General features: G+C 45.4%; 1 protein-coding gene across 1 annotated transcript; it reads right to left on the bottom strand.

Annotated features, from left to right (window-relative positions):
- Positions 1 to 155: 155 nt before the first annotated feature.
- Positions 156 to 10230, bottom strand: POPDC2 (popeye domain cAMP effector 2). Its single transcript, XM_083420928.1, has 4 exons — positions 9280 to 10230; positions 6239 to 6347; positions 1798 to 2317; positions 156 to 510 (listed from the first exon to the last, which is right to left on the bottom strand). Exons 1-3 carry the CDS (start codon positions 9768 to 9770, stop codon positions 1835 to 1837), a joined length of 1083 nt encoding a protein of 360 aa, XP_083277054.1. The 5' UTR covers positions 9771 to 10230; the 3' UTR covers positions 156 to 510; positions 1798 to 1834.
- Between the last annotated feature and the right edge of the window lie 2960 nt (positions 10231 to 13190).

Consider the following 13190-nt stretch of genomic DNA (forward strand, 5'->3'; position numbering starts at 1 on the left):
TGAAACTTGCGTGTGATCGAGATCGCAAGCCACTGTGTGCATTATCCCATAATCTTTGCTTTAACGTCTTTAGGGCACCTTCCTAATATGTTTTGCAATGGAAGACTACTCAACAGCCCCTCAACAGAGAGCAAATTCCATTCATTAGCTATAGATACCATTTCCCAGACGTTTAATTCACCTCACAACAGAACCGTACGGCAAGTGCTCAAGAATACAGACAACCCAAAAGAGCCCGGTGCCACTGCAGCTCCACAATCTGTGGGAAGTGTCCCAACCTCACACTTCAGTCTCATGCATGCACTTCCAAGTGCGCCATGCTGGTGCTGGTGCAATCCACGTGTCGACACGCAAGTAATGAGCCCCATTATGACCAGCCCTGAGTGACCATATGGTGGCGTCTTTGAGAGTCCACACTCTTTCTCTAGAGTTCTGGGGTCTGCGTAGGAGCCAGGGGGGCTCGTCTTTCTGCAGAGGCCTGGCGATTACTCCTCAGGAGGCTTCCAGAAGCTGCAGGACAAAAAGCATATTGTCATTCTCATTAGAACTTTTTGTCCACATTGTTATGCGTTTGTGGGTTCCAGAGTTTATGGGTGCAATACACCCATAATTTGTGGATCTAGTAAATGTTGGTGTTTAATCAGTGCTTGGGGTATTGGAATTGGCCAGATGCTGGATTGAGCCAAACCTGTGCTCAGGAAATTGCCTGGGAGAACCATCAAGGAGATACAGTGGTACCTCGGTTTTCGAACGTCTCCGTTGACAAACATTTTGGTTTATGAATGCTGTAAACACAGAAGTAAATTCTTCGGTTTTTGAACAAGCCTCAGAAGTCGAACATGCCACGTGGCTTCCACTATGTGCAAGATCCGGAGGCCTAGCTGTCAGCTGTTGAGTCTTCGGTTTTCAAATGTTTCAAAACTAGGACCCTCGTACCAATGGGACCGCCTCTCCTGGTCTGCCCCGCAGAGGACCTTAAGGTCCATAAATAGCAACACTTTGTCAGGTCCTAATTTGCAACTTCTTGAACTGGCTTTGAAAGCTTATGCTGAACCTACATATCTAGCAGGTATAACATCCAGGCAGGCCTGAGGCTCAAACCTCACATTTGAAGCTGCTTGGATCGGGGCTACTTGCCAGGGACAGTGCTGAGGAGGGCTGCACTGAGAAGGAATAGTGGGAGCCTCCCCCTCCCCCTGTATCTTCCCAAGAGCAGGAGGACAGTATAGATTTGGAATAGTGGTTTGCAGAGGGGCATAGTTCAGAAGGCAGAAGCTGAGAAATACTGGATGGGGAACAGCTAGCAGAAGAAACATTAGAAGAGGGTTAACAGATTCACAGTTTCTGGACAGCATTCACCCCCCTTCTCCAAGGACATGGAGAGCTCAGAAAGTGTTAGAACTGAAAACGCAGAAGTGACAAGCTCAGGTTACAAGACGTAGGAGTGGCGTAGATTAATAGGGACGAAGGGGGAGGAGTGACCCTTAATTGGGAGCACCGCCATTTCTAGGAGACGCGCTCTTTGTTCTCTCACTGTGATTATTAAAGATTCTAACTGGTAAGACGCTCCTTTGATCTTTTGTTACTGCCATGGGGGAGGAAGCCAATTCCCCAAAGCCTGACACTACTTCATGCTGTAAGGAGGACTCAGACTAGCCTTTGGGAGTCTAGATGTGCGTCCTTCACATCCTGCAAGGAAAACCAGCACAATGGTGTGCACAGCATGCTGGACACATCAAACACCACCTCCCAGCACACACAATTGTGTTTCTTCCTAACGTCACAAAGAGTACTTACTTACACAGGGTGATGTGTGCCCATGTTAGAAGTGCCCTCACTTCATATATTCCCCTTCGCTCAAATAGTCCATAAAGGACCCTGTCAACTCAGCAAAATCTTCCAATACAAGACTGGTAGAATCCTCACCAGACAGGTCACTGTCAGGCCGAGGTCTCCTGAGATGGGCAGGAGGGGCAGGAGGAGGCACAGGGCAAGGGGCCGCAGGAGCTGTCTGGACAAAGGTGGGCGAAAGGCCCGAGGGTGCTGCTGGACCCTCGCTTTCCTCGGGTTCTTTCTCCAGCTCCATGTCAGAAGAGGCAGGTCCCAGGACGTGGTAGAGGCTGGGAAGGCGGATGTCAAACCGCAAGCCGAATTTAGCAAAAAGCTTCTCATTCAGGGCATACAGTTTCTCTGAGATGTCAAAGCCAAGGAGGACTGAGAAGAGGCGGGCAATATAGCGCTCTCTGGCCAGGAGCAAGTACAGATCCTTCCTTTGCCAAGTGATGAAGCTACAGTCGGTCTCTGCTGTCAGCGTTACCTGCGGAGGGAAGGAGAGAGGAGAGGTGGCTACCTCAGACCTTTGTATCGAGTGTAAAAAAAAGTCACCACGCTGTCCGAACTTCTGCTGCAATACTGTCCCTGTTAAGTTGTGGGCGAACATATCAGACGACACAGCGATTCTTCAAACAGCTCTTGTTTATTCACAGGCCAGAACAGACCTGAACAGAAGGGTTCAGCCAGCCTGCTTATATAGAGCACCACTACAATGCAACTGTAACCACTTTCTGTAACTATCCAATCACTGAACATCACTTTCAATCCCTTATTTGCATATGAGGACCTAAGTGAAAACTATCTACAGTATCCCCCTGCTGGCCCAGGGTGAGAACTTCAGTACGTAACACCCCCCAGTGCAAAAAATGTATGAGGGCTCCAGATTAATGAGAGGGTGTTTATATTGCTTTTGAATTCAAATGTTTTTGGAAAGGAGATTTTACAATAAATATGCCTGGAAAAGTTTGTACTGTACTGTAGGAGTGTTTTTTACTATAAAACGCCTTAGTACCTGAAAGATAACCTCTTCTCAGATGTATCTACCTGTGCCCCATGATTATCAGCTGAGGCTCTCCCTCAAGTATCCTCACAATCAGATATATGGGAGATGTTGACACAGAAGAGGACCTTTTTAACAGTGACACACAAATGCAGACTACTGTGGAATGTTCTTCTCAAAGAGGCTTACCTGTCATCAACCATAATGTATTTTTGGTGCCAAGTTCTTTTTATTTTCAGAGTCTTCAAAAAGTACTTAAAATTATGAAATAGTGGACATTAACATTTTAATCTCTGAATCTCACCGTGATTTTAGGAGGTGTTTTGACATCACAAAGATGCTCTCTGCCGCTCTGCAAATAGCTACACAGCAAATCCTAAAATCCATAATCATATGTTCTAGCAGAGTTCATACATACAAGTGTCAACCACAGCTTAATAATATGTGGCTGAACTGTATGTACAAACTCTGCTCGGACATAATTTCTTACAGTTTTTAGGATTTTTGTTAGACTTTTCTTAGATTCGCAATGATAGGTTGTTTAATTTGTTTAATTAGTTTGGTGAGGAGGCCTCCGATAAATGTAATGAATAACATTTGCCTCCACTGTGTGCGTCACACTTGCACAGGTGTAAATAAAGCAAATATCACAAACCACCGTATGGTGCCAATTCTCTCTGACCGTTCCTGTATTTTATCTGAAATCATTTAAATGAGAGCTGCTTCTTTTGTTTTTACAGGTTTGGGGAAATGTAAAACTCTGGCAAGAGAGAAAAGATGTGTGTTTCCCCAGACTTTTGAAATGTACACAGGATTTCATTCCCTGGAGTGGGTAAACGAGACGTTGGCATGGGCAAGATGGAAGAGCTCAGCCACCTTCTCCCGGAGGCCTCCCTGGGTCCCGGAATCTCCTTGGCCAAGACCCAAGGAATGGGGGCTTGGGAAGTAGAACAGGGACAGGCGACACGCCATGTCCTTCAGTCTGATATTTCATGCTGCTGCCAAGCAAGCAGTTGCTTCGGCCTCCTCACTGATCAGGGGAGCCAGAATAGGATCGCTTTCCTCAGGGAGCTCTGAAAGACTGCAGGGGATGAGAAACCCATTTTCCAGACCATTAGAAAACTTGGTAAGCTTATAGTGAAGTCATATAATGTTATTCCAATGCACTAAAAATCAGTTTTTGCTGTTTTCTACAAGAAACGCAGTCAAACCTAATAGGGAAAAAGGATTGGCTTCTAAGGGAAGCAAGAGGAACGCTACTGTGCTTCTTTCCTTGATACAGCCTCAGGCTTTAAAAATAATCTGATGCTTCAAGGGAATTTCAGCCAGTTTACGAGCTTGAGGGCAAAATTAGAGATGTGACAAGCTGCCAAACTGCCTCCCTGTTGTTGTTTTAAAAAAAGCACACACACAGAAAATGTTTATTATGAGCAGAAAAATATCCAGAAGGGAATGGGTTAAAGTGTGTGTGTGTGTGTGTGTGTGTGTGTGTGTGTGTGTGTGTGTGAGAGAGAGAGAGAGAGAGAGAGAGAGAGAGAGAGAGTTCACACACACACACACACACACATGTTCTTCAGAGCCTCCCATGGCTGTTTTTTGGTTTAAAAAAGAAAAAGAAAATTGAAGAAATATAATGTATGTCACATTTTTAGTTTAGGCAGCAACAAAACAGTACAGAACATACAAAAGAAGTACGGTGTGATGTCTGCAATGTTGAGCCCATGAATTTGGAAAACGGCAAGCGTCAAAGAACACTGCAGCCTATGCATTCACAGGCAGCTAAGACTTGAAGCCTCCTGGAAAGGGCCCAAATCTGCCACCTCCTTTCTTCCTAAATCTGTGTCCCGTATCTTATCTACATCCCCCCTTCACTTTTGTAGCACAGCTATTCCATGAAGACGTTCGCCTCAGAGGCAGCTGCTGGGCACTCCATACAGGAATGGATATTTGAGATTTTTCCACAGCCTGTCACCGTGCGTTCTATTTTAAAGTTTCCTGCAGGCCATCGCAGTCCCATTGAGTAGAGTGAACAGTCCATTTATCAGCCCAGACGACAAAAGTCTTCCCGTGTCACAGATCCTGACTCTGAATTCTTAAAAGGACCTCAGACACAGGGAGGCACCATTCATCCCAAACATTGTGCAGGAATTCTACTTGGGCGATTTGGGGAAGGCTTAATGAGTGTTTTAAAAGAATTTTTTGATAGAGCAATCTTATGGCGTCTGGAGTTGTCCAGTGTTAAAAATACTGTGACATGGATGTCCCATAATAATGAAGACGTTAACCCCAAAGTCCCCTTTCCTCTGGAATGTCATGGCCATTTCAAACGTCTACAGCTGGTCTCAAGGGAATTTAAAGGCAAGCTGCACCCAGGACACCTCAGCTTTGAATCCCAACCCTTGGGCTTTGGGGATCCAGTTGCTTTGGAGATCCAAACAGCTATTTTAAGCATCCCCAGTTTGGATTTTCACCTTTCTTTTGATTAACGGCAGATCTCCATAGATCACCACAGACACTGCTTTTGAAAGTCTCCTCGCTTTCAAAGTACAGTCGTGCTCAGGATCCTGAACGCATTGGGAGCCCCGAAAGATCAAAAACCAGAAGTGAATATTCCGGTTTTCGAATGTTCTTTTGGAAGCTGAACGTCTGACGGGAGCTTCCTGCAGCCGATCAGAAGCTGCGCTTTGGTTTCCAAACATTTCAGAAGTCGAACGGACTTCCGGAACAGATTCTGTCCGACTTCCGAGGTACGATTTGTATGCAGCTTGCTATGCGGCATCAGTGGGGTGGAGGCTGGATTGCTAAGAAACAGAAGCCCAGAGATTTCTTGAGTGCATGGAATGACTAGAGCAGTTCTTTGCCTCTATTACACCCTCCCATCAGATGTCAAGGAAATAAATAACTACAGTCAAACCTTGGCTCCCAAACGGCTCCGTTTTGGAATGTTTTAGCTCCCAAATGCCGAAAACCCAGAAGTAAATGCCCTGGTTTTCAAACATTTCTTGGAAGCCGAACATCCAATGTGGCTTCTGCTGAGTGCAGGAAGATCTTGCAACCGATCAGAAGCCATAAATCAGTTGTCAGAACGCTTTGGAAGCCTGGAACGGGCTTCCAGGACAGATTACGTTTGACAACCGAGGTTTGACCGTATCTGACTTTTAGAAGACATCTGAAGGCAGCCTGATATAGGGAAGTTTTTAATGTTTGATGTCTCAATGTGTTTTAATTTGTTGGAAGTTGCCCAGAGTGGCTGGGGGAACCCAGTCAGATGGGTGGCATATAAATAAGTTGTTGTTCTTGTTGCTATATGATTATGACCCAGAAAGTAAACAAACAAAAACCACCATACACACAACACACAATCTCAAAAAACCCCAAAGATGCAATTGCGTTCTGTGAGGTTACCTGAAATGTTCCCTCTTCCGAAGGGGGCAGTGATTCCCACTCCGGGGAATCCAGGAATTGATATGGGAAGACATAATGTAGAAATTGTCCGTCCTGGCTTACTCTAACCCTAATTGGGGCGGGGGGGGGGGGAGGAAAAAGACATATTTTAAAGCAGATTATTTTTTTGAAAATTCTTCCCAAAGGTTATACAGTGCATTATAATACCTGCCCCCACCCCAAGGTGGAGCTCCACAGAAATTACTCTTACGCCACCCGCCTCGCATCTGACGGTAGGTGATGGTCTGGCAGGTATATGTGGGAGCAGGTAAGAGGTCCTCATGCAGTTGTGCAAACATTTTTTAAAAAATATGTATTATTGCATTCACATCCCACCTTTGCATTAAGGCAGTCAAGGCACTTTATAATATAAAATATTAACCTATCATAACAAATGCATACCCTCCAACATTTCTCCGATGGAAGTTTGGACGTCCTGGTGCAAAATATTATCAGGCCAACTTCAGGAGCTGATAGGCATTTGGTTCCCGGCCTGAGTTCCGCTTAGGCCTTCCCAGAGAGCATACAGGTCTTAAATAGCTCCGGAGCGGGTAGGTGGGGTGAGGGGACTCTCAGGGTTGTAAAAGCAGAAAGAGATGGGAAAGAGCTTCAAAAGAACCACTCCAAATGGAGTGAACGGTTTTCGACATGAGTTGCGCAGCAAAATATCACTTGATAAAGGTAGGAACCGACATTTCTGCATAAAACCCAAAAAGAAAAGGCCAAAACAACCCCTGGAAGGCAGGAGACATGCTTATTATAAGCAGCACGTGTGTACAGCGCAGGATAGACAGCGATGGCACCAATTGTGGATCATTTGCATCCGCGAACAGGCAGAGGGTGGCCTCTGCTGCAGTAGCTCAAGTTCCGCTTAGGCAATTGCATCATCATCATCATCATTTAATACAGTCTCATCTATGCATATGACATTTTACAAGATTAAAGGCTACATTGAGACTTGTGCAGTGGCGTAGCGTGGGGGGTGCAGGGGGGGCCGGTCGCACCGGGCGCAACATCTGGGGGTTAGGGTTAGGGGCACAAATCCACGGGTTAGGGGGCGCAATTTACTTGCCTTGCCCCGGGTGCTGACAACCCACGCTACGCCACTGGACTTGTGTGATAATGGCAATTATTATTCTATATTACAGTGGTACCTCGGGTTAAGAACTTAATTCGTTCCAGAGGTCCGTTCTTAACCTGAAACTGTTCTTAACCTCAGGTACCACTTTAGCTAATGGGGTCTCCTGCTGCCCACAATTTCTGTTCTCATCCTGAAGCAAAGTTCTTAACCCGAGGTGCTATTTCTGGGTTAGTGGAGTCTTTAACCTGAAGCGTCTGTAACCCGAGGTACCACTGTATTCTATATTTATACACCGCCTTTTCCCCCTGATGGGAGAGTATGGTCTTTGGTGCAAAAACTGGCCACAGACTCTTCATTTCTGATTATCTAAGCCAGTTTCAGGCTCTATCCCAGGAAACATGTCTCTGTTTTGTTTTTCTGTTGTTGGGGGCTTTTGATGGAACAGGCAAGCAGGAAGAGAAGGGAACTATAGCTCAGTGGCCAATACAGATTGCAAATCCCCTTCCCACCCATTGTACAGCCATCTCCTTTTATGTGCCCCAACCCTAATTCCTCCAGGTTGTGACAAAACAGTCTCCAAATTCTGCATCACAGCATAAACTAAAACAAGCCAACAAATCAAGCAAACTAGGTAAAACCTGGCCCACGGTAGAAATATTTTTCTTTTTAAATGTAAAATTCCAGATCCCTTGAGTGTGGAACACTTCAGACTTAACCAACATAGGACAGAAAAGAATGGAATAGATACAACCCAATTACGGCAACTGTTCCCCATCATACAAACAAACCCTGAACCAACCTTCAGCTGCCACATTTAAAACTTGTATTTTTTTAACCCTTTGAGAAGCTGAAGCATCATTGTTGTTTGCCAGCTGCTTTATCTGCTTTGTCAGGCAACCTTACCTGAAAACAAGGATTCACTTGCAAGGAGCCATGACCTTAATTTTACAGTACACCTGTCTCCCTAAATGCTGAGGGCCAAATTACACGACTGTGGGCCATGTGCAACTTTAGCTCATCAGTCCTGCAAAGCATCCTCAGGAGGAGACCATTGGCAACAAAAAAGCATTGTGGGTGGGGTCCTTAAGCCCTCACCCTCCTTCCCCTTTTCCCATGGATAGCCATGTTTAGAAGGTAAAAAAAAAGCCTAAATCTGTAAGAAGGTAAAGCTGGGCTGCACAACTTCAGCATACACGCTGGGACTTCAGAACCTCCAAGTGTTCCTATTTTCCAGGGACAGTCTTGGATTTACAGAAGACATCCCAGTTTCTGATTTGATCCCGGAATGTCAAGGTTTTCCTTAGAATGTCCCTATTTCCATCGGAGAAATGTTGGAAAGTATAGAGTTATGTGACCCCCGAGCCATGGAGATAAGTAACTAGACAACCTTTAGAAGACATCTGAAGGCAGGCCTGCAGAGGGAAGTTTTTTAATGTTTACTTTTTTATTGTGTTTTTATATATGTTGGAAGCTGCCCAGAGTGGCTGGGGGAACCCAGTCAGATGGGCAGGGTATCAATAATAATAATATTATTATTATTTTGGAATAGGACGTCCCTATTTTCATAGGATAAATGTTGGAGGGTATGGGATGGACTGCTTCTTCCTACATACACACCAAAGGAGCCCTCCAAAAAGAAAACTAGATGCCAGAGAGGAAGTTCTAGCCTAGTCTTCTCAATGGCATACAAGGTCTTTTTGGATAAAATGACAAGAAGGGGGTATTCCATCACATGAGTTGAGTCCTCAAATGCAGAGTCAAGTGATACAGCCAAGACACAGGTTTTACCACCTATGTGAGAACTCGGAGAACGCATGGGTTGGTTTGTTTTTCATGCCACTCCATCTGTTTTTCAAAAGCACCAGTTGGGTCAGTTTTCTAATGCCAAGAAAAAATATTGTCAGGGGAAGGTGAGGCCTACCTGCCAGACAACAAGAAGGACAGACGATCAATTGAGGTCTTGCCCTCCACAGCATAGTTCTGGTCTTTGGCCAGGGGCAAAACCTGTTCCTCACAACACTTGACGATTTCTTTGTAGACCTGAGGTGGCACTTGCAGAGGCTGGCACAGCTGCTTGTAGAGCGTGTCGAATTCTTCAGGGAAGGCGTGTTGACGGAGTTGGTAAACGAGGTGAGCCAGCTGAAGCAGACAGATCAGAACTAAGAGCATGTTCCAGATGAAGATGTCCAGTCCACAAGCATCCAGCCAGCCCCAGAGCGCAGCACAGAAGAAACCAGCGGTGAAGAAGCCAAAGATGAAGATGGAGCCAACCATTCCACTTCCTCCCATGAATCCCAGGAGGAGGAGGAAGCCAGCAAGGTGATAGATCGCTCCTTCCATATAGTGCTTCCATCCCTCACATAAAATTGGGTAGAAAACAATCCGATCCAAGAGGGTGCTGTTTGCACTCATTTTCCTTGTCTCCTCACCTCTGCACCAATATGTCTTGAAAAATTATACTGAAGAACTTGAAAACCAGTTCCTAGAACTGGAGCTGAACAGTAGCTATGTCTTAGAGCAGCCGTTCTCAACCTGTGGGTCCCCAGAACATTTTCGAAATTATTAATGCGTTTGCACCAAACACCCCCAGCAACCCCTCCCTACAAAGTGGAAGACCAAATGGGGTTTGCAGGAGTCCAGTCTCATACCAATCAGCTGCACCAACTTGCAAAAGCACCAGAAGTTCAATCTCGAAGGAAGTGGCGCCTTTCAGTTTGAGAACTCCCTGGAAGAAGAGGTGGGGAGAGTTGCCTGCGGCTTGCTCCCTTGCCGCCGTGTGAGAAAATGAAAATAGACTCAGTGAAAGAGCAGCAGCCAGGGCAAAGGGGGGGGGGAGGGAGGAGCGGGGGGGGGGGGTACTTGTGTCTAATTTGGCATGTAGAGCACCCGGCCGTGGAAAGAAGAGCGACCCCAAATAGATAACCATGTTTGGAATTGAAATCCAAGAAGCAGAGGCTGAGAGGCGAAGAGAGGCCAGCCGGGCGATGGCCACTTAACATAACCCAGAGAACTAGATTACACAGAGTATTGTCTCTGTAGATGCTTTCAGTCTGTTCCCAGAGCTTGCTTGGCAGAACAAATCCCCTCTCATATCACAAGGAGGGGGGAGGAATTTCCTCTATCATGAACTGCAAGCCACAGAAAACAAGATAAGGTAGGATTTTAGGGAGGGGGGGTGTTGGCTGTAGACCACAGTATCCTAAGGAAGTGGTGACAGCTGGGATTTTAAAAATTAGACAGAAGCTGTGGATCAGAGTCTGGTCAAACAAGCTGCAATATTTTGAGGCTGCCAATTTTATAAATGATTCAGACTGGAGTGGTCAACCAAGGAAGTTTGCTTGACCTTTAACAGTGATACGTCAAAAGGACAGCTGCTTTGCGGTCCCATTTCTTGCTTGGTGTTCCCCAGAACTACTTCCTTCCAGTGGTAGAATGCTCGATTCCTATTTTTCAGCCACTAGAATGACACAGCAGACGCACCAGGTGGGGGAGTGGACTTTCCACTTTTAAAATTATGCTACCAGTCTTAAAGCCACCATTGTGCTGGGTCTGACTGCAGAGAAAGAGAGTACAGCAGAGCTTTCCAAATTTGTGTCGTGACATTTTAGTGTGTCGGCTTTAGTGTGTAGGTGTGTCGTGTGAATGCTTCCGGCGCTCCTCCCGGGGCTGCAAATGGGTTATTTTAACCTCCCTTTTGCTAGTAAAACTGAATTACTGTGTCACGAACTGAAGCACGTGTAAAAAGTGTATCACCGACGTGAAAAGTTTCGAAAGCTCTGGAGTACCGGGGGTCTGAGGGGGACAAGCATTCCTGTCTTTCTCAGTGAGATAGGAAGACCATGCCCTGTTGACAGCTGAGCTGCTGTCACAAAGCAATGTCAGGCAAGCCTTACCTTATCAATATACCAGTAGTTTTTCTTAGCAGGAATGTGAGATTTATGTGTAAATACTGCATTGGGCAGGGAGGGGGGTAACAGAAAGAAATGAAAATTATTCCATTCAAAATGGAGTAAAATATAGTCTTTTCCCTTTGTTTCAAAACAGAGTGATCCCCAAGAAAACAGAAGGTGGCCGTCCTACTATAAGGCATTTTCATTTATGATTTTATGTGAAGTGGAAAGAACTATCATGCAACAAGGAACGCAGGATTAAGATGGTATTCAGACCTCAAATCACCCTGTAAAACCCACAGAGTTAAACTGATCTCACACTTCTGAGCACGTAACAGTGTGGTATACTTCACATTTTTCTTGGCTTCCTTGAAAACAAGTGGCAGTATGCAAGGATTGGAGTTTTAAGAGTTTGAAATGCAAAACAATGTCCTAAAGAAATTATGGTTGGTGCACACCTTAAAGAATATCGTTTTGTGTCACCGAATACAAAATATCAGGTTGACCCTTTCATCAAGAGGGACAAAAGACACCTCACATGCTGCAAGATAACATGTCCTTGCAGATTTAAGTTATCCAAAGTAAGTTTTGGATGCAAAGATCTCAATATTCTCAGAACATCTGAAGTGTGTTTAATCTTGCCTGGCCTCCTTGGGAACAGGTACGCAGGGCCCAATTCAAAGTGCTAGTGCTGACCAACGAAGCCTTCCATGACTCAAGACAAGACCTGAAGGACAAACCTCTTCCCACATGAACCGACGGGTGACAGGAGAACAGGCCTTTTCTGTGGTGGCTCTCTCAAGGCTCGCCTGGCGCCATCATTAAATGTCTTTAGGCTCCAGGCAAACATTTGTCCTTATCCAAGCCTTCAGCCATTAAATATTCTTGTTTAGTCATTTAGTCGTGTCCGACTCTTCGTGACCCCCTGGACCAGAGCACGCCAGGCCCTCCTGTCTTCCACTGCCTCCCGCAGTTTGGTCAAACTCATGCTGGCAGCTTCGAGAACACTGTGCCACCATCTCGTCCTCTGTCGTCCCCTTCTCCTTGTGCCCTCCATCTTTCCCAACATCAGGGTCTTTTCCAGGGAGTCTTCTCTTCTCATGAGGTGGCCAAAGTCTTGGAGCCTCAGCTTCAGGATCTGTCCTTCCAGTGAGCACTCAGGGCTGATTTCCTTCAGAATGGAGAGGTTTGATCTTCTTGCAGTCCGTGGGACTCTCAAGAGTCTCCTCCAGCACCAAAATAAATATAAGATTGTCCTAATAATTTATTCTAATTTCAGAATTTAGGAATTCCATACATAAGGCCTTTGTGTGAGAGTTAGAAATTCTAATTTATTATCAGCCTTCAAGGAAAAATACTAGTGGAGAATACAGAAAACATATCAGAATGCAGAAGTCAGCAGTTGTGTCCAGTGGTTTTTTCCTGGGGGGACACAGGGCTATGCGTACCCCTAAACATTTTGTGAATCTTTGTACTTTTGTCCATTGACTGTATTTATTGTTCCCAATTTGAACTATAAAATGGTGATTTTCTTGAGTGGAAATGAGAGTACCCCTAAACATTTTTAGAGAAAAAAAACAACACTGGTTGTATCCATGGTGGCTTTGGATGAGCAAAAAATAGTTTTCCTCTTACAAGTTGGGTACCAGATTTTTAGTGAACCCCCCCTACTGATTTTTAACGCCCATGCACCACCCCAAAGCTGTTCCTGAGGGACCCTACAGATATAATAGGATATGAAAAGGACACTGCAAAGGGGGGTGGGGGAGGTGACGAGAGACCAATAGAAATCTGGCGTCTCAACATGTAGGAGCACATTTTGCTCAAGCAACACTGCCAGTGGATGCGATTCCACTGAAAACTGAACTCCATCATGCAGCTGAAAAACAAGTGTTACACTGAGCTAATTCTGATTCAGTAATATTCAGCAGACTAGTATTCT

The sequence above is a fragment of the Podarcis tiliguerta genome (genome assembly GCF_965153285.1).
Source record: "Podarcis tiliguerta genome assembly, chromosome: 17".
NCBI classification, from domain to species: Eukaryota; Metazoa; Chordata; class Lepidosauria; order Squamata; family Lacertidae; genus Podarcis; species Podarcis tiliguerta.